Source organism: Nymphaea colorata, chromosome 1 (assembly GCF_008831285.2).
Source record: "Nymphaea colorata isolate Beijing-Zhang1983 chromosome 1, ASM883128v2, whole genome shotgun sequence".
Lineage (NCBI taxonomy): Eukaryota > Viridiplantae > Streptophyta > Magnoliopsida > Nymphaeales > Nymphaeaceae > Nymphaea > Nymphaea colorata.
The window spans coordinates 1,015,734-1,041,780 of NC_045138.2; the positions used below are offsets into that span (position 1 = coordinate 1,015,734).

Below are 26,047 nucleotides of genomic sequence, written 5' to 3' on the forward strand. Positions count from 1 at the left end.
AATCTGATCTTTCACTGAAAGAGAAACCTCCTGATTTCTTTGGAGTGTATAACAGAATTTAGTGTTCTACTTATTTTTAATTTCTGCAGCTTCTAGGTTCGAATCGATTATGAAAGTTATTTTGCCCATGTGAACAGGCAGCGGAAGCCAAACATAAAGCAATAAACTTTCGACTCGGCTCACATGACTACACTAAGAGCATTAATTTGACAAGTAACTTTCTGTGATCAAGTTAAGGCATAATATGATTGGTTTAAGCCAGAAAAGCAGGCTGATAATACATATGTCACAAGCCAAGTTTAAATGGACACTGATACCCAGATCAGATCCATTTAGACGTGTTTGGTAAAGAGAATAACATCTACTTATAGGTGAGTCAGGGTTATCCTATTACCTAGGTGAGAGCCAAAGCCCCCTCCTTTCCCTCACATTCAGGGTCTAGAGTTGTGTTGGTATAATGTGGCATGATTTCTGTATGCTTCAACTTGTACATAGGACCCACCCCCCTTACGACACGAGCATAGCCCCTCGTGGGTTCACGCCCCTCGTGGGTTCAAGCCGCTCGTGGGTTCAAACTGGAGAAGAACCTCCAATGCACCCCAAGTCCACCTGTTTGAGCTATGCCGCTCAGGGCAAGAATAGTGTTGATTAGATCCAGTTCACAGTTTGCATTGACTCAAGATGAAAAAAAATTCTGACCTTTCTATCGCATTTTACAAAGTTTAACCGCGGAAAAACAGGATTTCTGTTTTAGAAAAGCCAAAAACCAACAACCGATTAGCTCAGGTTGATCTTAGGGGAACCAGCTAGCTCTGGCTCTAGGTGGCATTCCACCTCTAACCACAACTCATCCAAAATACTGGGCCAGACTCAATTATTGTATCATTTGGTTAGTGGTAAGAGACCTGCCATGATGAGAACAGCATTTACCCAGCTAAGTGGGTCAGAAGCTGAAATTAAGGTCTTCAAGTTGAAAGGGGGATATTGTCCAGGGTACAACAAAGATGCAAACCAACTTCAATTATTTAATTCAGTTGCTCTTGGAATCTTGTTCATTTGATCTGAATCCAAGCGCAATAGTCAGATTCAGGTTGAATATTCAAGAACTTCTGATCCTTTTGCTGTCCGGCTCAGATCTAGATCTGGTTAAGGTGTTCAAATCCATACCAGGATCCCCCCAAAAATAGTAAATAAGATAGCTCCATACCAGAATTCTTAGAGAACAAGTATATCACCTAGACATACCCAATATCACTCTATTTCTGTCTGTTACACATCCACGTTTAAATTGGAATATGGGAGAGATGTATCAATATATCCGATCACATATAGAAAAAAATTAATACCGATTAAGGATTCAAATTGTAATTGACATCCGATCAGATTGTGGATATATATATATATATATATATATATATATATATATATATATATATATATATATATATATATATATATATATATATATATATATATATATAAACAATCAATTTGATTTAGATTCAGATTGAATTTAGTTTTTAATAAAATATTGTATATCTATTGCTCTTACATTTTGAAAGTCAACTGGATTCAGTTTAAAATTCAGATTCAAATTCAAATATCGACTTTTAATCAGATTCAGATTGTGAAATCAGATTTTATATTTGGATTCATATACGACTTTTGTGTATTCACATTCGAATCTGAAATGAACATCTGGATACATCCAACTGAAATATAATCTATTGGCATCCTTAATCTCATGAGCCGGCGAGCCTTTGATACACCGAAATATGCCATGAAATTTGTTTCAAAGTAAAGTGATTTTTTTTCAGAAAAAAAATAATCAACCCTCTCGAAGGCGACTCGGGGCGGGGGAGGGGGGAAGCGTACGACAGAAAGAATCCACCGTTCGATGGCTGGGCCGGCCAGCCGGAGATTGATTAGCACCAACAGACCAATTTTCCGTTGTGCTTGGTCAGGCCATGGTGCAAAAAGATGTACAATGTAAACCAAGCTAAGATTCAAATTCAAGATCAAAGCACATGCCTTTGTTGAGTGGGAGTGCGAGTTCATGGATTACTGGTACGCGATAGATGTTATTGAAAAGTGCACCTCTGTCGTACTACAGGGCACTACATGCTTCCTTGGTCTTGGCCAACTCTCACGGCCCTTCTCGTTGGGCCGCATTGATCCAGGGCTACGTCAATAATAAGAGTTACAGGAATGCTCTTCTAGTCTTTGCAGAGAAGCAGAGTCTCAATTTAAGAGTATCTCATCATGCCATCATTCCCTTGGTACTCAAAGCCTGTGCTGCTCTGTCCTTTGCTTTTTCGGGAAAGACTATCCATGGGGATCTCCTCAAGTCAGGAACGGGGTGCAACCTGTATATCCAGACCGCTCTCGTCGATATGTACTCGAAATGCAAATTTCTTGTTGATGCCCGGAGAATATTCGATGAAATGTCTCAAAGAAGCGTTGTGTCTTGGAATGCAATGATTGGTGGATATGCAAAGAATGGTGACATGGGGAGTGCTTTGGAGCTTTTCGAGTTGATGCCCGAGAGGAGCTCAGTTTCGTGGACGGAGATGATTGATGGGTATGCGAGAATTGGGGAGACTGCAATGGCTAGAAAGCTTTTCGACCAAATGCCAGAGAAGAAGAGCGTTATCACTTGGACTGCAATGGTTAATGGGTATGCGAGGAATGGAGAAATGGAAGCAGCTAGGGAGATTTTCGAAGAAATGCCTGAAAGGAACTTCTTTGCATGGAGCTCGATGGTGTTTGGGTATTGCAAGTGTGGGAATGTGATTGAGGCTAAATTGCTCTTTGGTCGGATGGAGGAGAGAAATTTAGTGAACTGGAACACGTTGCTTGCCGGTCTGACACAGAACGGATGGTGCGAGCAAGCACTTGATGTTTTCCAGGAAATGAGGGCATCGGGCGTCAAGCCAGATGGAGTGAGTGTGGCAAGTGCACTTTCAGCTTGTGCACAGTTAGGTTCACTAGAAATGGGGAAAGAGATCCATCTTTTGGTCGAACAAATAGGAGTCAGATTGAACCAGTTTGTGTCGAATGCACTCATTGATATGTATGCAAAGTGTGGGGATATTACAAAGGCGAGACAACTGTTCAATGAAGCACCCGAGAAGAACGAGGTGTGCTGGAATTCCATGATATCTGGTGTAGCCATTCATGGTCATGTTGAAGAGGTTTTGGAACTCTTTGGTCAGATGAGGTTGCAGGAAGTGGAACCAAACAGGTTGACCTATTTGGCTGTGCTTTCTGCTTGTGCCCATGCTGGATATGTCCAGGAAGGCATGGAACTGTTTGCATCCATGCACAAGAATCACAAGATTACAGCAGGAATCGAGCATTACGGTTGCATGGTCGATCTTCTTGGTCGCGCAGGTCTGCTTGAAGAGGCATATGAATTTATCAACAGCATGCCCATGAAGCCAAACTCTGTAATATGGGGAGCCATGCTTGGAGCATGTAGAGTGCATATGAACATGGGGTTGGCACAGAAGGTTGTGGAGAAGGTAACAACAGAACAATGTGGTGATGATGCGCGTTATGTTCTTCTGTCAAACTTGTATGCAGCCTCTGCTCAATGGGAAGATGCTGAGAAAATGAGGATAATGATGGCAAAAAATCAGATTGAGAAGGTACCTGGCCACAGTTCCATCATGGCCTCTAGCAATGTTGAATATCAGTTTCTTTCTGGTGCTCATTCTGAATCTCAAACTCGTCAACTATATGTAGGGAGATGACCAGTGTATGCTTTTATATATGAACATCTATTAATATCTTTGGTATGTACATTGGTAGTTATGCTCCGGAAGAACTATTGCATAGTTGGTTGTTTTCAGACGAGTACGTTGCATCATCAATCAATGCTTCTAGTGTAACAAAAGAAGACTTGCTCATTACAGGGTCAGAGAATCCTCATGTAGAGCTGAATATAAGTAGACGATAACAGTGACAAAATTGTACATTGGACATGAGGTTTTAATAATACATAACAATGCACGGATCCTTGTATACATTAATTTCTAAAGAACATCAATCTCTTGCATGGCTTAATCTTCCAACAAGGTCCTCCTTAGTCCCTCCTCAAGAATCTGTGTTTTCTGCTCAAGTGACTCGAAATGAACTGGAGATCTCCTTTAGATCCTTATAATGTCTTTTCCATTGAAGACCTGCAGAAAAATGGCCAATTTTACAAAGCTATAAGAACCATGATGGATCCTAAAAAGCTAGAATCATAAATTTAATTTAACGCTTACCACTTCCAGTTATGCCAAACATATACAGTCGGTTGCCAGCAGCAGTTGCACTAATAAGGACGTGGGGTGGTTCCAGCTCATAATGATAATATTTCCTACCAAAATGTTCAGTCACAGCCATGCTTAAAACTTTTCCTTCAACATTTTCTCCAGTGATTTCTGGCCCAAATGCATTAATCACTTTTTCAGGAGGTCCAATATCTTCAATTTTTGCATCTTCTCCAAGATCTATGATAAAAAGTTGACCATTTCATTTCAGCACCAGCTCAGAATGATCAAATTGCAAATAAATTTTCAAAAACAAAAGAAATGAGAGCTCAATTTCAGAAACCGATTCAAGAATTGCCAAACACATCATAAGTCAACCGTGAGCTACCATATGATGCACAAAGTGGTATTGTCCCCCACCATGAAATACAAGACCGTAAGTTCTGTTTCAGTTCGTTTTGATATTTTAAGTTTCATGAACCAGGATGCCATATCACAAATTCTATGCATGTATTTCTAGATGTACTTATTTCTAGGGCATCTAAGCATGGAAAAGATGCATGAAATACAGCCATATCAAGTGGTCAGTAGAATTTACTGGAGCATTACTGTGATGGATCTGCATGCACCCATAGAAGATAACCAGGGAGTAGGTGAAACTGTGAAAGGAAAGCATTTAAATATTGGCAGATGGAGACAGATATATTGAGAGACAGGAACAAAGATAATAAAGGCTTGCATAGTGAATAAGAAACCAATAGAATGGTTGTCATAAACACGAAGGGAGCTCCAGAATAGGAAAAAGCAATAACTACACTTTCTGCTATACTTTTTCCATGAGTAGCACTTGAAGTTTACATTTTAGCACAAAGTTAGCGGTTTTAAATTGGACTTTGTACTGTTAAGCTGCTATTGTTTGCTTAAAGTATGGTAATTGTGTTGCAGTTTATATTATTTATGATGTTTGCATCCATCAATGCATTGAGCAACAAATGCTTGTACATTGTAACAAGACATAGGAAAATCTACATTTAACAAGAGCAGCAAGAGATATAGAACTTAAATAAGGAAAATGAAATAGAAAGACAGATACTAAAGTACCTGCAAATCTAAGGACAGGTGCAACAACAACAAATAATCGGCCTTCTTGGGGGTTAGCAAATCTCAGATCAATCTCTGTGCCACCAAGGTCTGCAATCGACACAGGAACCTGTGACATGAAATCACATACATTCAGACCCTCAGACCACCAATAGAATCTCATGGAATATATTTGGGTCTATAATAGCCATAAGAATTTTTTAGCCAGTTTAGTAGCAGATTGGAAATGTTCGTAGCTGCTTTGTGAAGTACTGTACCTCTTCCCAGTTGGGAGGAACTGAAAATGTGTAGGGTATAATTGGACTCCACCCAACACCATGACCCCCAGACTTCTCATCTGGCCTCCTGTAGGTCCTCCAACCTGTCTGAGCAAACACTTTCCCATTAAAGAATGCCCAAGTGCGTCAAATAAAATTTACTCAATAATTTTCTTAAAGGGATTCAAGCGAATTGACAGAAGGACAAAAAGTCATATATAGACCACCGACTTTGCAGCCTAAAGCTTAACCATCACAAGAGTCGGGTAATCATTTTTCATGCATAAGATAATTAGAACAAGTCAGTTGATATAAGAGAATATCGTATGAATGCCAAAAGGTTGGTATAAGAACTAAACAAATGAAATAAAATAGAGAACCCAGTAGTATATTGTCAAGTGGTTAGTCACTGAAATAATCTACAAAGGCGATGAAAACGAAAAGAATAAAGAGGAGTCCCTTCTAAGAACGAAACAAGCATCATATGTCTTAAGTGGGCGGTCCTTGAAATACTCTAAACAGGTGAAAAATAAAAAGAGAGTTCCGCAAGAAGATTGAAATGGGCGCTGATCATATGACAGAAGAAAACCAACCTCTTTCGTCAGGGCCAGATAAACCAGGAATCCTCCCTGCCAAGAGACCCTGCTTAACTACTGCAGATGCATCTTCTTCAAATCCCAAAACAGCACACAACAATGAAAGCCCAGAAGCAATTGCTGACCTCCTTCCACACAAACCAGACGATTTCAGGCCATTGCTGGAAGCAGGTTTCTTCTCTTCTACACACTCGTCAATCACTGAAGCAGCACTGCCATTAACGGTGGAAGATCTAACGGCAGTGGGTCTCTTTGCAGAGTGGCTAGAACCATCGGAAGATCTGATAGCCGAGAAGCAACTTGATAAGAACTTGGTGTTCAATTCGGCTGCTGCTAAGGGAATCATTACGACTGGAAGTAGATAAGAAACTGAGACAGAGCTTTGAAGGTCCTGATGAATCCTTCCTTTTCTGGAGACGTTAAGTAAGCAAGTGGGCTTCTCTCCAGTGGCAGAGATGCATCGTGGCGACTTCTGGATGGAAACACAAAGTGCGGCTCGAAAAAGCAATCCACCGAATAAGAAGATTTTTTGTTTTTAACCAAAGGACCCACAAATTCTCCGAAATTATTCCGTGTAGAATCGTATCTTACCGCTATTCTATAACACATGATCCCTTGTTACGAGAAATAAACTTTGCCAAAATTGGTGGTATTATAAATTGTTTTGGGTCAAGTCGAATTAATTCTTTAGTTTTTTTCGGGGTTGTTTGACATTAGAAATAAAGTATGAATGTTCTATAAATATGCTTTCAAACGAAAATAAATTCATGAATTAAAGTAGATTTATGAAACATAATGCCGAATGCCAAACGGTGCTTTTATTTATTCCGAGTCGTGACCAGCGACTCGTGACAATTGATATTACCCGAACCGACCCGTAACTTGCGGACCATGGACAAACGCGGAGGCGCGAACTCCTGAATTCTTCCCGCCAAAACGAAGCCCTCCTTCTAGCTTCTGCCCGAATCCTCTCTGTCTCTCTCTCTCTCCTCTGTAACAACCATTTCCTCTGAGTAATCACCTCTCTCTCTCTCTCTCTCTCTATAAAGAGGAAGAAACGAAGTGGGAAGAAGAGAAGGGAGAGGCTAGCGAAAGGGACTCTTAAGAGTCGGGCGCAATCTTGGTCATCCAGGTCGCAGAAAAACAGCGGGCAGCTACTCCGGGAGCCGCCGAGATGTTCTATTCTCACTTCATTCTCGCGAGGAAGGGCCCATTGGGGACGGTGTGGATGGCTGCGCATCTCCAGAACAAGCTACGCAAGTCTCAGGTTACGGAGACGAACATTTCTGCTTCCATCGGTGGGTCTTTGTTCCCACTCTCTCGCTATCCCTCTCAGTTAGGTGTTATTGGAGAATTCTTTTGGGGTTGTTGTTGTTTTGCTTATTACATTGTTCATTTATTGTTCCATTTGTTCTTTCCGGGTTTGACTCCTATATCTTTCCCACTTACTGCTTCCAAAAGGATCTCAGGTACCAGATTTGGTAGCTTTGGCAAAACCCTAAGAGAAATCCGAGTTTTTGGGAATTTCAATGGAACCATTTGGGTTATATTTCCATTTTTCTTTGAGGACTACTCTATGTAAATTAATTAATCGAGAGCATATATCTGTCCGTGAATCTGTCGAATTAAGTGGTGTTAAGATTTTAGTAGAAGGTGTCGTTGTTGAAATCAGTCTTATGAGTTTTTGCTGACGTTTGTTCTAAAGTTGAAGGCTGACTCCTAGGGGGGCTAATATTATGTTATTTTATTTTTCAGCTTCTGCTTTGAAGTATAAATCCGTTTGTATGTCCTTTCTATGCAAAGTAATATTCATTTCGTGTTCCATATTTGTGGAAAGGACTTCTGCACTTCTTCTGACCAAAGAATCATAAATTTTCGAGGCTTAGGGAGTTGATGCAGAAAAAGTGAATTTTATCATTCCATTTTTTAGCTAAAATGGCGATCCAGCTGAAGTATCGATCTTTTCTGAAAATTAACGTGTCAGTTGAACCTCTCTGCTACGTTTGACGTTTCCTTCTATTATATCTTCGTTTATCTTTCATTTTTGTTCATTCATTTTTGAAATACTATTTTAGCAGACTCGATCATGTTCCCGGAGGTTCCTATTGCGCTGAGATTATCTGGCCACCTTCTACTTGGTGTTGTAAGAATATTTTCGAGGAAGGTTGACTACCTTCACCATGATTGTAATGAAATATTGACGAAGCTGAGATATGCATTTGCCTCGATAGAAATTGACCTGCCAGAAGATGCATCAACTGCGCCTATCCACACTGTCACAATTCCAGAGACTCTGGAACTTGATGCCATTAACCTGGATCAAGCAATGTATGGAGTTACTGAGTAAGTCCATATAGTTATTGCTACTGCATCTTGTGAAGTTTTTCAGGTTATGCATTACATTAAATAGTGTTAACTTCTTCTTATTGTTTTAACAGGTTTCAGGACATCCATATCAGAACTCAGGAAGATATAACAATACCAGGTCTTCCTTCCTTCCAAAGTCTAAATATATTATTCTGTAATTGTTTGTGTTGAAATTTACTGAGATCAGCCCAAAGCAACTGAAACTTTTGGACTGAAATGCTTCTCAGTCGGGGTTAGTCTTCCCCAGGAGCATCTCAGTCCAATGACGTCCCCTTGGGATGGAAGAGTTGACTGCATTATGCTGGGAGACTAGCTGCATCTTAGGAAAACCTAGTCAAAGCTTGACGCCTCATCATGCCCTACTAGTTTTTTTCCTCTAAAAATGGCAAATTGTTCATTTCAATCTGTCGAGTGATTGTTTTCCTTGGTCTCTTGATTTGGTTGGTGACCCGTTTGATTTGTCAGTATCTACATAGTTTGAAAATTAGGAGCTTTTTAATAACCTTTTCTCTTCTGTGAAATTATCAGATAAAGTTTGTGGAGAAGAAGAGCTGTATGCCACTTTTAATATAAACGAGGTATTCATGTGCTTAACTTTCACCTGACATCCAATTGGACTCAGTGATTCACATTTTTATTTCTCGTGCAGGAATCCAGTTTTGACAGAATTGAGGAGACAGTTGTTGCTGATTTTGGTCCCTCGTATATGGATGTAGAGTAAGCACATCATGTTTGATAACCCCTTTAGTTCACGGTTCTCTTTGAAAATGTGGGCATGTGTTAAGGTCGGTGGATAGAAGTACACACTACCTTGACCACAGAATCAGGGATCTGAAATTGCACCAGTGTTGAAAGCTGACTAATGGCTTCCCTGAGGTGTGTCTGAAACTACTGATGACCTTTGTCTGACCACAGGCAAGAGGAGGTTCTGGCTAGGTGCTGCCATAATGAAAAGTCAACCTAGAGTACTGTGATTTGATTGAATACTGACTCCTGAAATAAGCTGTAAATTTAATATCAAGTAGTACACGGATGCATATGTTTTACTTGCTAGTTCGGCTTGAACTATTTTTAGCTAATAGTGACAATTGTGGCAGTTCACATCCTTATTTTCCAAGTTACGGCGATGTTGCTGCTGATGATCCTACTACAACAGTCAACGTTGACAAGCACGATGAACAGCACTATCAGTATGACATTGTTAGAGAAGATATAGAGATGGAGATTATGCGTGATGCTGTAAATGTTTCTGGGTCAACACAGGTTGTTAGTGAATTTCAAGATCTTGACAAGACCAACGAAGAACCTCATGTACTTGGTGACCAAGTTGCTGAGGATCGCCACCTCTCTTTTATCAGTGAAGAAACTCCAACACGTTTGGCATCTTCATCACCTAATTCACATCAGTTACCCAAAGATTTCTTCTTACCAGAAGCTAGCAAGGAGCAGGAGAACAATTCATTTGGTGTGTGTTCCTAATAGATTAGACTATTTAATAACCTTTTCACCTTCATTTATTATTTTCTGTTGTCAGAACTGCATAGTTGCAAATGCTAACTTGTAGGTGGTGTCTGAAACAAATTGTCAGCTTTGATCCCAACGCCACCAGCTCAACAGCCAGCAACCAAGCCAAGAAAGGCAAGAAAGAGAAAACAACGGTTTGATGAGGTCATTGTGTTAAGTAATGAGTAAGTGTATTTTCTGATGTATCATTTTGTTTATGTTTTTTTTTTTTCATCTTCATCATTTTTGCATAGAGCCAGCTAATACTTCCATTTATGTTCTGTTAATAAACATACTTTTTCAATTGAGTTTGTTTTATTAGATTAGTAATTAATAAGCTCTTCCTCCCCTTGTCTGATCCTTTATAAACTGCAATGTTAGGTATAGATTTTGCAATTGAATATTTTCTCTTAATTGATTGAAAAATAACCATATAGTTTAATGGAAATTGGAAAGTACCGGATCAGAGAGAAGATGAAATTCTCATCTTTGTATTACAAATTATAGGTCCATGAAGAAGCAGCTAGATGACACACGGAACTTAAAGCGCAAAAGGAGAGCTCCTTGCACTGCTGTAAAGATTCTGCTGTCTCATAGGAACTCTCGCTGGGAGCAAATTTTTCAAGAACCCTTGATTTCTGGTAAGCTGGTTGTTGTGGTTTGATGTTCAGTGTCATGTATGTGGTCTTGTTTGACATGCATTACTAACATGGTAAGTTGGTTTGGACAAGTTGAGAATTTGAAGCGTGAGAGGATGCTTGATTGAAGGCAAAAGGTTACCTACTGCAGAACTTTTGCCAAAAAATGTGGGCCACATATTCTAGCCAAAATGAGGAAACATTATTGTAAGTCCGCAATGCCACTTTTTGCCATAAAAACGGGACAAAATTTTTTCGCTAAAAGGAAGGGCAAAACGTTTCTTCAGATTTTTATTTCCAAAGATTTTGCATAGGCGAAAAATTTTGCCTGGTAAAGCTTTTACCAGCAATCAACTGCCCTTTAAGGGGTGTTAAGTTGATTTGGACTTAGGAGTTAGGGTTCAGCTGAGTTTAACTTGTGCTTTCATGACTTCTCTGGGACTGAGGGTGGTGCAAAATCAGAATCTATGTCGTGCATGAACTTTTTTTTCTTTTTTCTTTTCTCTTTATTGTTGTTGCCATGGCTTCAACTGCACTTAAGATACAAAATTAAGCTATGAGATCCACTCTATTCAGGTATGTCTGCAAAACTTGAGGACTTGTTGAAAAGGAAGCATTTCCCCCCACTGATTGGTCAATCTTCTAGCGAGGTCAATTTTGAACATGGAGAAGCTGAACCTCCTATTAGAACTCCAGTGGATGAGCTTGAAATCGAACAGCCCAGATGTGAGGTTGGCTACAGTAATGATATCGCTGCTGAAATCCTACCCTCTAAGAACTTTACTCCCTCAACTGCAGCAACTTTGGAATCAGCAGTTCACACAGAAAATGATTCTAGGATGGGGTTTGATCCTGAAAGAGAAGTACCAGCTTCTGCTGAGCCAAATCTTTCTGGTATAGATGAATCTGCTATGGATGATGCCCATCAGTTTACTCCAGAAGAGACCCCAGAATTTAGGCTTAGACACAGTTCCGAGGTTAGTTGTTTCTGAAACTTTTAATATTACAGAAATATACTTTCCATCTCCTATGCCAGTTTCCAGGCAGCATTTCGGGGACATAATTCTAGCTCTTTTCTGGATCATGGTAATCTCTCGCTTTGGATATGTATATCTGAACACTACTTTGTTGCAGGATCTGGATTGCTTAGAAGCAGATGCCTCTCAAACTGGTAAGATGGAATCATGGAACACAATAACTTACTCTTGTAATGCTTATTTAGATAGCTATGATCACTTTTTTTTTCCCATTTTGTCGGAATAATTAATGAACTAAAATATTGATCAAACTTGTTAAAATTGGCCTGACTGCCTACCGTATTGCAATTCATTACCTGATTGACGAAAGGCTTCAAACTGACCATTTGAAGTTTCCATCAGTTCCATCTATTATTAGACAAAATCATTTCATGTGAGCTGTCTCTCCTGTTGCAGGAACTACACTAGACAGGGTTGAAAGCTGGTCTGTGAGAACCAGGTATGTGACACTACATGGACCACTCGTTCTTCCTTATGGATAAGGCTAGCCAGTGTCTCTAAAGTTGAACTTTGCGTTAGGGCTGTAGCGCAGTATCTGAAGAAGTCTTTTAAGGGTCCACTAGATTCGCCAGGAAGGTTGAACTTAAGCAATATTCTGGAAGGACGAAGAAGAAAAGAATGTGCCCGCATGTTCTATGAAGTTTTGGTAATAGCTGCATTTTTGCTTGAAGTCATACTTTAGTCAAACATTACTCACATTGTACATGTAATTTTGCTTGCATAAACAGTTAGTTAAACATATGCCTGTTTTGTAAGTAACTGGACAGAAAAAAACTAATAACAAACATTTTAAGTGAATGAATTTGTCATCATTTTCTTACATTTTTTTTTAATTTTTCAATGCATTACCTTATTTATATTTGTTTTTTTCCTCGAACTTGAAGTCTAACCACATATGCTAAGGCATTCATCTTATTTGATCTTGTAGGTTTTGAAAAGCAGGGGTTGTATTGAACTTTACCAAGAAAAGCCTTACGATGACATCACGATCTCTCAGGCACCTGGTTTGACAAATACTTGCTTGTGACTTGGTTTTTTCAGTTTTGAGGTAAAGAGCGGGAATCTCTACTTCTGTTTCTTTAGCCTATAGAACAGCAACAGCCAAACTGTGTTCTAGTCTTCCTGCTGAATTTTGCAGAAGCATAATCATTAATCAAAACTTGTGGAAAAATGTGTTGAACCTTCTATGAAATTTCATCTGATATTTCAAAATTTCATGATTCAAAGACTGATATGAGAAATATATTACACCCGAAAGGTCTTTGCTTTGAAATGCCATATTATTGTCCCAATATTACTGGGAAGAAAAGATGTGCTTTGGTGGTACTTTTGTATGTTTTATATATATTCATAGTTTTACATAAGCTAAAATATTTTTTTTCCCCTACAAAAGCATTTTGAGAGTACTCTGGTAAGGGGTCTTCTGAAGCTGAGTTGAACAAAGCCGATCTTGTTTATTCAACTTTCATTTCTACTCAAATGATCCAGTTTATAAGCTCTAGTTAAAACCATCAGAAGCCCAATCTAGTGTCCTAGATCGTTAAAATGAAATTTTAATTTGCAGGAATTAGAACAAAACTTAAACTCCTATGCAGATTGAAATATTTTGCCTTTCCAGAAAAATCAAATTTGTTTATACGACAAAAAAGTTTGTAAAATGGGCACATGATCTAATTACCTATCACTTTATGAACCTTACCAAGTTTATGATAAAGCTAAAGTAAGCGATGTTGCAAATCATGTAGTGATCTACAGTCATGCCTGCAACATATTAATTTTATTGACAATACCATGCTGCCTCAGCTTTTTCCCTCTACCTTCTCTAATCTCTATATCTTGTTACACCTTTAACTATTCTTTCCTTCTGATAACCGGTGTAGTATCTTTTTTGCAGCTTGCTATCCAGGGAGCTGAGATTTTTGTACAGGAGCCGGAAATTGTTCCACAAGTTTGATCAAGATCACTTTATCTCAGCATCCATCGGTCCCTCTTCATTTTGTTAGTATCTTTTTCTAATAGGTTCTTTTTATTATTTTTAATTAATAATTATGTAATATAATATATTTATTTATATGCTACCTGCTTTCTTTGCTGAGCATCTTCATGAGTGCAATGAGGCTATCGGGGCATAAAAATATGAAATAAACCGGTCTTTCTAGATGTCTTTTGTTCGAGTAACGGCGATCGTCTCTTTAGGTGGTTAAGCTTCAAAGGTAGGGCAGTGTGGACCAAATATTGACGGAACTAAATTGTAAACCTTTTGACCATGCAAGTCTTCATTTGTAAATTCGAGGAAATGTCATTTAGAGTTCTCTCTCTAGACCATAAGCCCAAGAATGAACCTCAGTTTTTTGAAATTCTTGATACTGGCTCAACTTTTGCTGATAGCTGCCAAATGCGGAACTGGTGAGATTTTGTACTTCTCCATGATAGCATTTTAGGGACAGAAGTGGGTAGATCTCTCTCAAATCAAGGAGATATTGTCATCTATCTCAGTCTAATTGGGTTTTATTATTATTATTATTATTGAAGTTGTGGCTGCATTTTTAAGATAGGCTCATAGCTGGTATTGTCGGACGGTTTGGGGGAGACCGGCGTTCTGGGGTTGCGTTCACCAGTGAGGCCAAGTTCCTTAAAACAGTCATGAACTTGATTAAGGTTAACATCTGGTGGGACAGAATCAGCGGGTCGTCCTGTCTGAAGAAATTTGATTTTCAAAGACCCCATTTTAGTCCCGTTGAGTCCTGTGTGCAACTTGGATCAGAAATTCTACGTTTCTAGTGTAGCCGGCAGACGCGCCTCTTAGTACAGCAACAGATCGGTGTGGTTATGTTATGTTTGCAATATGACTCCGACAGTTGGGATTTTGTATTGTTTCGTCGATATTTTTGCACCGTTTGGACTTAAAACTTATTGAGCATCCTATACCTGTGAAACCAATCAGTTTTTCTTTTCCTTGGAAAATAATGTATATCAATTCAAGATTGAGGCTATAATGTTGTCCCAGTTATTATTCTGTGAATACCTAAGAACGTATTATTTTTTAATATTTGGGAACTTGACCTCACCAAAAGGGGGTCTGCGGATTCATCTAACCTTACAAAAGTACGTACAAGTCCCCACAGCTTAAAAATCTAATACGCTTTTAGGCGCAGAATAATAATTGGAACAAAGATTATAGCCTCAATCTTGAACTGATACAATTCTATTTTCTAGATGAAGCGACACAAAGTCCCAAGAGCGGGAATTAGTTTGCATGTGAAGAATATAACCTTATGGAACTCATGTCAAGAATAAAAACCACAATTTCTGATTTTGGTTTTTAAAATGTTTTTTTTTTGCAATTTAACCTTATGAATATGATTTTAAGAATGGGATGATGCAAAACGTATACTAAGCTGATGATTTAGATTTTACTGGTGTGTTTATAATAAGAAAAAATGAACTGTTCCTATAGCATGATAATGAAAAAATCAGCATCTTTTATTAAAACAACTTAGAATCAAAACATGTTTTATATCAAAATAACCTTCATAAACATACTAAGATGTTTATATTTTATTTGAAATAGTTTTTTAATAAAAAACCAATGGGTCTGGCTTATATATATAGTGTGAGAATACCAACTTGCTGCACCCTGTCCGATAGGGTGACTGCCTCAATTGCACTTGCGAAGAGAGTCCCTCTACCGTCTCCCCACATTGGGAGAGCAGACGTCATAATTTGCAGTTTAATACATTGGTAAGCAAATGGAAGGAAGCATATACAGTACAAGCCCGATTTCAAGAAGAGAGACATTCTTTCTATAATTCTACGTGGATGGGTATATTTACAGGTGCATTTAATTGATACAAGAGGATTACAATGAACCGTATTAAATGAATATGGCAAAAATAACAAAATTCAAGGGAGCGACATGGGTGGTTTCCAATCATGGAATGGGATCAAATTTCTGTTTACAACAGAGCCATTGTGAAGCCAAAACGTTTCCGCCGATTGATGGAAGCTTCTCACCTTCCTCTGAAGCTCCCACATGATCCCAAGCATGGCTGAGCAGGGCTGTGTTTCTGGAGCATACACCCACAAGCACCTAACAAGTCGTCCACGTGATATCATTTCTTGAATCTCTTTGTCTGCATGTGAAACAAAGAAATCAGACACCTCCGCAGTTCATATTCATAAGATTTTGTCGTACATCGCATTGGGCATAGGGGTGCATGGTTTTGGAGCTACAAGTAGCTAGAATTTTTTTTGGATGCGAGAATGGCCTACATCAAGAGTTTGGGCGTGATTGTTTTGTAAATCAACATTCAATCAAGAGTTTCCGGTTTTTGCTAAATGGCCAACTTGACTTGGATTTGGTAGACCATCTTTGCTTTAACAATTTTCGTAACTTGAATATCACATAAAATGATTAGCTGCCATAATCTAATAGACTTGTTCATACAAGCCTAAACAGATGAATTGATCCAACTTTTACTGTGGTTGCTCAAAAGGCAAAAGCAAATTAAAGCAGACAATCAAGCAATTTGGAGGATTCTTACCTGATATGGATTCCAGATACTCTAGAAGTTCAATTCCAATTCGACTAGCTGGCCACTTGATCGATATCTGGGTATAGTCAATGATATTCTGGAAAGGCAATTCCACCTGGTCTGACAGGATAACAGGAACACACTCCTGTTGACGTTCAACAAGAGCACAGGTTATTGGATTCGTTATTCTGTAACAACACGTGACCAGCATAACTAACCCCACAAAATAATCATTGTTTAGAAAATACACATATAAAATAGGCATGCAACAAAATACGAGATTTTTTATTCAGTTATGCAAGATGTGACTGTTAAATTGATCCACAAAAGAATCACACCACCTAAGAAGTGCATGAGGGCACCTATTGAAGCACCAGGTAATCAATATAGCGACAGCATGAGCACATAAGTGCAAAATCACACAAACATGAATTTGGAGACAAATATGTACACGTGGATCTAAGCTTTCCTTTTTATTTCGATAATAAGGCAGCCAAATATCTAAAATGGGCAAAATGTACATGCGTATCTAAGCATCAAAGTTTCTATTTTATGGTTCCACAGTTAGGCGTCTGAATATAGCATAAAAGTGAGTGCAATTATGATAAGAAATGAGAGATTACCACAAAAAAAGCTTCATAGAAACGAAGAGTCCATGAAGATTCGCCACGTGGAGACAGACAAAATTTTGCATTGCGCAGGTGTTGAAAATATTCCACTTTTCCAAGTTTGTTTGGTCCAGTCAGCTTCAATTCAGGGGCCTCCAGCTACACCAAAAATGAATATGTATGATAATCACCAAAAAATATAGAAAATCATACAAGGTGTAATGGAAAAAAAGAAAGGGTTAATGAACGAACTCCAATGGAATAGGAAACTGAAACACATTTGACACTGGCAAGGCTGATCAGAAGTCAGCCTGTGTTACACCAACAAGTTGCTTAAGGTCAATCACAGAATAGGCCTAACATGCCCTGGTAATTAAATAATGAATAATTCCATATGCTTCCAATAAAACTTTCTGCATCTAATAGGTGACACCATCTCATTGTTAAACAGAGACGGTTTCTCTAGTTGGCCTTCTTTAGCAATAAATGGAAGCCAATTTCACTTGTATAAAGAAATTTTTTTTAGCATTTTTCATAATTGGCCTACCCGTCTGATATGCAAAAGTTTGTGATAATCTGATTTCCTTAATATTTCATGAAAGAAGGAGATACAGCAAAAAAATAAAAACAAGAAGCGTGCATTTATTGGACATTGACAATCGGTAAGTTCTAGGTCCACCTTCTATTCTCCATGCTATATCATATGCTTCATTGTATTTTAGCCCACTATCAAGGACATGAATGGGCAAACACGATTAAATATTCATGGGCAAGCACATCCGTATACCTGCATCTAGAACGGAGCAAATACACGCGGCAATTTCAAACACATTTACACAGGTGCACATGCACGTATCCTCTTTGACACATTTTTCAGCTTATGTAAAGGATTCAATCCTGAGTTTAAGTAGTGCAACGGCAATATAGAAGGTTCCCTTTTATCCCCTTCGCATTACCAAGATTTCCATGAGTTTTTAACACGTCCCTGGGCTTATGGAATATGATTTATTCAGAGATGGATGTGCATGTCTACTACTAATTCTTTACGCTTTATTATAGTATGAGATCAGGATAGAATTTGGGTGTCAGAGATTATAATAAAAGGCATGAATATACAGTGCTGTTAATTTGAGCCATCCATGATAGCTAATTGAGTTGTCCAGTCTTGCACACCTAGTTAGATCACCGGTTCATGGGTTATTGGGAGAAAAACACATTTGAATATGAACACTTTATGTATGCATGTATCAGTACATACATACATACATACATATAGAGATTCTAGTAATGATCCTTACATTAAGCAATAAATAGAATAGCTAATTTATGTTACAATATGTGACTGATGATCCAGAAAACTCCAATATGGTATACTGCACCATGTTGCAAGGAAGAAAAACCAACCTTGTCTGGGAATGCTTTAGCAAGCTCTAACAACTGAAGACGGCCAATCTTGCCCTGCGCTCGACCCAAGAAGTTTGTTAAATGTTTCCTCTTTGATAGTGGGAGGGGTTGGACCATGGTGGTGCCAGAAAATTTTGTCATCCCATCATCAACATTTCCTGGAATAATGATGTCCTTCCAAGTATCAAAAGCAGTTCTGTCTCTCTTATCTGTCCGATCACCCTATATTAATGCAAGAAGGTTGTCATGTTCAGACCATAGTTAGCAAGATTCAACAAAAGAGCAGAGAACCAAATGTGCTTAGCCTCAAAGTTCTCTGTGCTTTCTTGGTATCCATTGTCACAGAATGGTTGTTTCAGCTTTTAAATCCAAGGATGTCTATATTTGCTGTTAAAAGTTTACATGCTTGAAAAATGTAAAAGCAATTAAAAATCATGAGTCTTGCAATCTCACCAACTTTTGCTAAATACAATTGCTGGGTTACCAAGAAGACAAACTAATTACTTGTTATCACACTCAGAACATGCCTGGATTAAAATGGACATGCAATCAGTAGCATCACTAAAACTTTGTAATTGATTCCAACTGGAAGTCTGCCATGACAATGTAGCAAGATGATTTCTGAAAGGAAAGGATATAGACTTACTGGAACTATTACATTCTAGTATAAAGTAATAAAAAATGCTACTTAGAGATGTTCTTTATGTGGAATACTACAATTAGTGCTCAAAAGTAACTCATTCAGCAAAAAGTTGTCATCCAACATAGTAAATGAATTATACCTCTGGAGAGAGAATGATGGATCGATTTAAATATGTTGCCCAAGACCGAAACAGATGAGCACCAGCACCACTGCAGAGCAAAGAAGATCAATCATTCAGCCACCTACAGATCTAGATAATTTATGACACAATAAAATAAAAAGTTAGCATGAAATTTCTGTAAGAGTACAGTTTCTTAAATGAAAATAGAGAAGGTAACTTTTGACTTCTCTCTGTGCCATGTAAAATTAAGTTTATGAGATTTCCACAAACATATCTTAAAGGTACTACACAAGCGAGAAGGATACACTTTTGTCAGGCCAACCAATCAAACATAAGCTCAAGTTATTGCACAACAAGGCCTAATGCAGCAATAAATCAGAAGGCCGACAGCCAACAGGACTGCAGCATGTCCAACCTTAGGTGCAGATCTAATTGGGATTTATTTGTCCATAAAGATTAAGGAGGGCAGTTGATCTTATCATGGAATGTGATGCCCATTTAGTCTCAATAGTTTGGTTACACTTCATGTAAAAACAATTTTTATCTCAATCTGCTACATGTGGAACAGATCCATAGCCTTCTGCAGTACGACATGAATCTATCTAACTTCAAATAGACTAGGGTTGCCTTAATCAGAACTTAAAAGTTTTGCAAGTTAATATGACCCTTGTCATAATATGTGTTGCAGTGTAGAATAGGGTTGGATACCTGAATCTACCATGTGGCATGTGTGTCTCAATGTAAAGGATAATCAACAAAAAAAAAAAAAAAAAAGAGGTATATCTATTCATTTTAAAGGGTTCAGATACCTTGGAAAGACAAAAATGTGATCACGTCCACCAGAAAGCCTGAAATAAGGCATTTGACTAAGGATCTGGCAAAAAAATAAAAAGTATCAACGTGAAAGGAACATAACCAACCACAACCTTCCCTAACAAAAGGAACAATAATCAGAAAAGAAACTAGATATTTGATCACACCTCTCATGAAGAAAAACACAGCCTTACTCAGCATCTTGTTTTTGAATACATATGATAAAACCTTTAAATTCAGAAAGTGCAAAAAAAAAAAGGCAGGTAAAGATAAAAAGAAGGAAAGAAGAGTATGCAAAACATGTGCCAAGTAACTTGGCTTCTTATATGATAATTTAAATCAGAGCCACAGATATCTCTTTTTATTTTTTCCTTGGACAAAGCGTGATATTAGCATTAACAAAGAGAAAACGAAAAAAGTGTGAAAAGGACACATTTTTTTCAGAAAGACGTGAAAGAAGTTTAATGCACTATGATTGTGCTTTTTCGCATCTTGTATTCCAGTTGCTGAAGCTGTTTATAAACTTTTCTTAGTTGTGTATTTGCCAGTTTCCATTTTCTAATTTTCATTTGTAACTTTTCTAGTTTGATATATTGGATATACCTCATGATACTGAGTGCTATGTTAGTCCTAAACTCCTAGTTGTCATCGTTGAAACTTTGTACTTAAATGAAATTATTTAATGTCATTTTTATCATCACTTAAACAAGGCTTTATTATATTATCTAGTTATTTTATTGTCTTATTAATTTCTCATACTTAGTTTTTTAGGATCCTTTCATTTTTTTACATTGCCTATATTTTCTGGGAAAAACAACTTCGCCAAAAGTACCCGAGCAAAACCTCATTGTCAAAAAACCTGAAAACAATATTTGTAGCTACAAGTAAACAAATGAAAGCATGAGAAGAAAGAAGAAACAAGAACAAACTAACCTTAACATATGTTTGGTTGATCTCTTTGTCAGTAAGGCCACCCATCATCCTCACACATTTAACATAAGAAGGGACAAAGAATAGCTGGGCTTTCTGTTTGTCCAATGTACGGAAGCTTGATTTCAGAAGCAGCTGATGGATTTTCACCTAACAAAGTGACCAAGACCATGTCATCTATAGATAGAAAAACAATCATGAGGATACTACCTTTAGCATAGTAAATCAACAATGAATCTTACTTTATGTACTAATTGATATTTCATGTAACTATTATCCCAATAGTTCCCATTTACTCAAAATGGACATGCCGCATCTTTCAAAATAGAATAGCTGGATGGAAGTCTTCAACATAATGTTCCACCTATCAAACCTTGCTCTTGAAAATTCTCCACATTTCCTAGTGCAAGCTATGAACATGAAAAACTCGTGAAGAAAACCTTTCACTATGGAATAGAATGGCTACGAGAGGGAATAATTGTTCACTATGGAACACAATGGCTTGCTACAATGAGGAACATATTCAAAGAGGCAGAGTTCTCCTTGGTAATCAATTGTACAATCAAAACTTATAAAATCAGGGATGTGCACTGTTGAGTTTGTGAATTTATTATATAGACAGGACAACTAATCTGTATCTCTTCGCTGTGTCATCTTTAAGCAACATCAGTGCTTGCCTCATGGATTGAGGCATGGATGCAAAAGAGGCAAATTTGAGAAACTTAAATGTTTGAGAATACAACAGAAAGCTGCTGATGCAGGTCTGCAGACTGTGAAAGAGAAAACAATGGAGACCAGGTACATTTTAATTGAATGGGCCATGTTTGACGGTTTTACCTAAGGGCATGTTTTAGAGTTGGTGGACACAAATTTTTTTAATGCTAAAATGTGGTGATTTAATGTCAGGTTGAGTTATATACTTTCTCTAGCTTTTCACACATTACAGTAAAAGGATAGTCATATCCTTGAACCATAACAAAAAGTATTTCCATACATTGGATAGTAAGAAGGACACCTTCTTCCCAATAATCGTGACCAAACAACTGCGCAGCATGTTGAATATCCTGTGCCCATTCTAATTAACTATATCAAATGCCAATGAAGATGCAACAAATTTGTATCGACAACTGTACGGCATGTTGAATATCTTGTGGCTAATCTAATTAACTATATCAAATGCCAATGAAGATGCAACAAATTTGTATTCTATAAATAAAACTATAAAAGCATTTGGAAGCTATTATAACTTAAATTTTTTGGTGGGTTCTTTGTGATCAAATTACTTTAGTGGTGATTTCATCATGGCTGTCAAGTTTCACCACCTCATCACTATGGAGTGCAACCTTGTACCTCAAAACATTTTAGCTGCTCAAAATTCAATTGGCAGTCATTCCATTTGGTTTTCACTTCTTTCTGCTTATCATTTGGTCTTGCCAATGTTCATATTGGTTTGATCCAATCAATCAGATGACTGAAGTAATTAGCTTATACAAAAAACCACAAAATAATGATTTGCAAGGAAGTAAAGAAAACAATACCAATTCAATGCAAAGGACCACTCAGACTTTTCAAGTCCTTATGTTTATCTGATCGACATGCATCTCTAGCAACCTTGCCTTTCAAAGGAGAAGAAGCATGGCATACATCACCGCAGTCAAAATTCACAAGCTAATACAATTGAATAAAGATGTTATGCATTGTGGCTCACTTTGAGGTTGCAATGTACATAACAGATACCAACATATATTAGAAAGAGCGAAAATGGAAAAAAAGAAAGCAAAGTTGATTAATCTTATCTCGTTCATGATGTGGCAACTTGGTTAGTTCTAGTAGCCTACAGTCTATGTCCTAATTGTTAAGTAAGAAGCACCATACTACAACCTACGTGGCAAGAAAAAGCAGTGTTGTACGTATCGTATCCTAAATCATAGTGGTACGTGGGAGAGCCCACATACCCGGACCAGCGTACCTGTACCTGGACTGGGTATGTTTGGATTGGTTCCAGGTCAGAACCGATCCAAATCACAAAAAAAACATTGTCTTGGTCTATTTATGTTTTTTTTATGAGATTATATGTAAGAACTATGAAAGGAACATTGTCTTAGTGATGCGATGATGTCAATTTTGTTTTTTAAAATGAAAAGTATATAATTATCGCCATACCGCAATACCAAGATTGGCAAAAACGTCGTACCCGCTTCCCCATACCGTACCAGCACTCACACCCATACCTATGTGACATAGAACGTATGGTACGAGGCCGTATCGTACGATACGTACCGTCATCTTTTAAATTTACGATACGATATACCACCTGTATCGCAAACAGGTGATGTATCGTATGTGTATATCATGTATCGTGCGATACATCCTGTATCACATGACACATGTCTATTTTGAAAAATATGGGGTTAAAACCACCCATTTTCAAACTAATTCTTAAACCTTGCCTCCCTCTTCATTTATGAACATATCTAATAGTTGAAAGAAGGGGAGATTGTGACAATTTTCAAAAGAACTAATCACCATGAAACGTCAATTTGAGGGCAGATTTATGCATGGATGATTGATTCTTGATTAGATAAAGAGGGTTTATATCTTCAACGAAAGATGAAAATGAGAATGAGATGATAAAGATTACGAAAGAAGTTGTTTTCATTTGTTATTTGCATTAACATTGAACAATTTTGTTTTGTGATGTGATGTGATGTATAGTGTACGTAAAACTTGGTTTTTGATGTGTTATGGATCTTATGACTTACTTATGAGTTATTATGCAGATTATCTTATAAATTATGTTTCGTAATGTCTTAGTTCATGTTGTGTTACTATATGATATTATGACCACTTACTAATGTTTGTGAAGTAACTTCATACCTATATTAAGCCTGCCATTATGTATAACATGTTTTTTCATTAAAAAACATAATTTTTTATTTATTTGCTTTTTCTCTATTTTTTCTATTCTTGAATTAAAAAATAAAGATACACCTACGATACATTACTATACTTTACGATACAAGGTATCTATTGGCCGGACAGATACGGCTTAAAGTAGGCTTTTTACAACATTGAGAAAAATAACAACAACCCTCCGAAATGCAATCTTAAAGAGCCGAAAAGAGGAGGGAAACATTAAATTTATCAATCTTGTCTTGCTCAAAATGTGGCAACTTGCATAAGACATTTTGATAATCTATAGTCTACGTGTCAATTAAGAAGCATCATGCTGCCCATTAAATGAGATGAAGAAGAAGAAACAACAACGCTCCACTGAAGTACAATCCTAAAGAACCAAAATAGGGAAAGCGGAAGTAAGTTCATCAATCTTGTCAAGTTCAAAATCTGCAAATTGGTTATATAAGTGGTCCTAATAGCCTAAAACTACGTGTTAAGAAGCACCATAGTAAAACTACGTGTTAAGAAGCACCATAGTGCTCACTAAATGTGGCGAAGAAGAAGAAGAACGACAACTAAACTCCACTGAAGTACAAACCTTGTCGCCAGAGACATAAGATAGATTCTCCATCATGAAAGAAGAAAGCTGGATGTCCCAAACTCTATTCGAGGAACTGGATTTGGCCACTATGAAATTTTCATGTCTAAAGGACGAAAAATAGGATTTCGGGAAGAAAGCAATTCGTTGTACTAATAAAGCTTCAACACGTTAAAAAATTAACAAATATCAATCAATTCTCATGCGAAAAAGGAATAAAATCCAACGAAAATCACCTGAGTTCCCCATTGACCCTTAACACACATCTCCGCAGTGATCTTACCGTCCCTCCCGTGCATCAATTCCGTCAACCCGTCGATCTCCGACTCCTCGTACACGTAGATCTGGAGAAAGAGCCGCGATCCATACCCCCTTTTCGGCCAATTCAACCTGCCGTCGCCAAACACGGACTGAAACCTCTCTTCGTCCAGCCAACGGCCAGAAGACTCCAATGCCACCGGAGAGACCGACGACCGCACGAAAGGAGAAGCCGAGGAAGCGAAGCAGAAGTCGGAGTACCGGTCAAGGAGCCTGGTGGCGAAGAAGGTTAGGACTACGAGGATGAGGGCGCCGATCTGATGGGCTCTGGTGCAGTACAATGGCGCCGACGAAGAAGCCCTGGCCCTGGTGTTGCTTAGGGCCTTCATCTCCCACTTCCTCTTCCTCAGATTCACAGTAGAGAGAGAGAGGGAGAAAGATACGGAGCGAATGAGAGAGATCGTTCGGAGTGGCCAGGGAACACCGTTGAAGAAAATAACGGAGATACTTTGAAACTATCCATTTTAATATCCGTATTTACATATTTCCAACCGCCGTCCTAAGTGAACAACTGGCTTATGAACGAGTTGAGAGTTGAGTGTTCAAATAATTGAGTTCAATTATCCGTCAACACATAATTGTCGAATTGAATTGGAGGCTTAATCGAGTTTATCAAACTTTAATCAAGTCAATATATTCAAACAAGTTTACGAATTTGTCAAGTCTTAATCAAGTCGAGTTTAAGCTCAACACGTAACAATGAATATCAATTCTATTCAAACGAGTTTATCAAGCCTTAATCGAGTCGAACTCGAGCTAAACACGTAACGATCAATATCAATTCTATTCAAGCGAGTTTGTCAAGCCTTAATCGAGTTGGACTCGAACTACTTCCGTCGAGCTATTCTTGAGCTCGAGCCGAGTTGAGCTTGAGGTTTTCATTAGTAGACTGAGCTCGAGTTGAATTAACTCAAGCTCGACTTGGCTCCTGTTCACCCCTAATCAAAAGTACCCGAAGTAATTAAAATATCCGCTCACAAAATATCGGATTTCGAGGGTCAATTGTAGGGACAGATGACTCAGATCGGAGAGATGTCAAACGAGTGGGAACGCCGTTGAAACTTGGTGATTCGGATCCAGATTCAGGACATCCAGTATACAATTCAAATTGAAATCCAAAGCTGGCTGGCAGTTTGGATCAGATACGAATATCCAAAAATTGGGAATAGAAATATAAACCGATGCATAGAGCATAACTTAGTTAAACTAAGAAGTGATAGATAATTGAAAAAAATGGAATATGAAAAAATCAACATAACATTTCTTAATATGAGTTAATATGATACAACCAATTAGAGGCTTCAATGGCCTCTTGAAAATATTTCTCATTTTCTTTTGCTTGAAGTGTCAAGCGAGGGGATCGACTAACAATCAATATATTTCATGAAATTATATTATTGTTTTGGATAGACACATGAAAT

At 38.0% G+C, this 26,047-nt stretch overlaps 4 protein-coding genes across 5 annotated transcripts; 2 read left to right on the top strand and 2 right to left on the bottom strand.

Annotated features, from left to right (window-relative positions):
- The first annotated feature begins 1,817 nt into the window (after positions 1-1,817).
- On the top strand, positions 1,818-3,804 carry LOC116246237 (pentatricopeptide repeat-containing protein At3g21470-like). Its single transcript, XM_031617999.2, has one exon. It carries the CDS (start codon positions 2,079-2,081, stop codon positions 3,753-3,755), a length of 1,677 nt encoding a protein of 558 aa, XP_031473859.1. The 5' UTR covers positions 1,818-2,078; the 3' UTR covers positions 3,756-3,804.
- A 143-nt stretch (positions 3,805-3,947) lies between these two features.
- On the bottom strand, positions 3,948-6,712 carry LOC116246238 (psbP domain-containing protein 4, chloroplastic). Its single transcript, XM_031618000.2, has 5 exons — positions 6,211-6,712; positions 5,618-5,721; positions 5,361-5,469; positions 4,272-4,499; positions 3,948-4,184 (listed from the first exon to the last, which is right to left on the bottom strand). Exons 1-5 carry the CDS (start codon positions 6,557-6,559, stop codon positions 4,120-4,122), a joined length of 855 nt encoding a protein of 284 aa, XP_031473860.1. The 5' UTR covers positions 6,560-6,712; the 3' UTR covers positions 3,948-4,119.
- Positions 6,713-7,157: 445 nt separating this feature from the next.
- On the top strand, positions 7,158-13,871 carry LOC116245648 (sister chromatid cohesion 1 protein 4-like). Of its 2 annotated transcripts, XM_031617132.2 has the most exons (14): positions 7,159-7,511; positions 8,292-8,556; positions 8,652-8,698; positions 9,109-9,158; positions 9,230-9,297; positions 9,678-10,045; positions 10,169-10,268; positions 10,591-10,724; positions 11,298-11,698; positions 11,856-11,892; positions 12,155-12,197; positions 12,278-12,404; positions 12,687-12,806; positions 13,653-13,871. In XM_031617132.2, exons 1-13 carry the CDS (start codon positions 7,388-7,390, stop codon positions 12,783-12,785), a joined length of 1,863 nt encoding a protein of 620 aa, XP_031472992.1. In that variant the 5' UTR covers positions 7,159-7,387; the 3' UTR covers positions 12,786-12,806; positions 13,653-13,871. The 2 variants fall into 2 exon arrangements, 1 of the variants encoding a protein (XP_031472992.1); XR_007574781.1 differs by lacking the exon at positions 13,653-13,871 and having other exon boundaries at positions 7,158-7,511; positions 12,286-12,404.
- Positions 13,872-15,476: 1,605 nt separating this feature from the next.
- On the bottom strand, positions 15,477-25,061 carry LOC116246120 (probable glucuronosyltransferase Os01g0926600). The gene is made up of 8 exons (XM_031617826.2): positions 24,545-25,061; positions 20,816-20,962; positions 19,879-19,943; positions 19,088-19,157; positions 18,306-18,527; positions 16,917-17,060; positions 16,303-16,438; positions 15,477-15,891 (listed from the first exon to the last, which is right to left on the bottom strand). Exons 1-8 carry the CDS (start codon positions 24,953-24,955, stop codon positions 15,662-15,664), a joined length of 1,425 nt encoding a protein of 474 aa, XP_031473686.1. The 5' UTR covers positions 24,956-25,061; the 3' UTR covers positions 15,477-15,661.
- Between the last annotated feature and the right edge of the window lie 986 nt (positions 25,062-26,047).

Excerpts from the sequence above, each read along its gene's own strand:
- LOC116246237 (XM_031617999.2), top strand. The coding sequence starts at position 2,079 with ATGTTATTGAAAAGTGCACCTCTGTCGTACTACAGGGCACTACATGCT.
- LOC116246238 (XM_031618000.2), bottom strand. The coding sequence starts at position 6,559 with ATGATTCCCTTAGCAGCAGCCGAATTGAACACCAAGTTCTTATCAAGT. Across the intron at positions 4,500-5,360 it reads ACCTGTCCTTAGATTTGCAG|ATCTTGGAGAAGATGCAAAA; the intron begins GTACTTTAGTAT and ends TTTTTATCATAG. Across the intron at positions 4,185-4,271 it reads GTTTGGCATAACTGGAAGTG|GTCTTCAATGGAAAAGACAT; the intron begins GTAAGCGTTAAA and ends ATTTTTCTGCAG.
- LOC116245648 (XM_031617132.2), top strand. The coding sequence starts at position 7,388 with ATGTTCTATTCTCACTTCATTCTCGCGAGGAAGGGCCCATTGGGGACG. Across the intron at positions 11,699-11,855 it reads GGCTTAGACACAGTTCCGAG|GATCTGGATTGCTTAGAAGC; the intron begins GTTAGTTGTTTC and ends ACTTTGTTGCAG. Across the intron at positions 11,893-12,154 it reads AGCAGATGCCTCTCAAACTG|GAACTACACTAGACAGGGTT; the intron begins GTAAGATGGAAT and ends CTCCTGTTGCAG.
- LOC116246120 (XM_031617826.2), bottom strand. The coding sequence starts at position 24,955 with ATGAAGGCCCTAAGCAACACCAGGGCCAGGGCTTCTTCGTCGGCGCCA. Across the intron at positions 18,528-19,087 it reads CCATCATTCTCTCTCCAGAG|GGTGATCGGACAGATAAGAG; the intron begins GTATAATTCATT and ends GCATTAATATAG. Across the intron at positions 15,892-16,302 it reads GTATCTGGAATCCATATCAG|ACAAAGAGATTCAAGAAATG; the intron begins GTAAGAATCCTC and ends TTTCACATGCAG.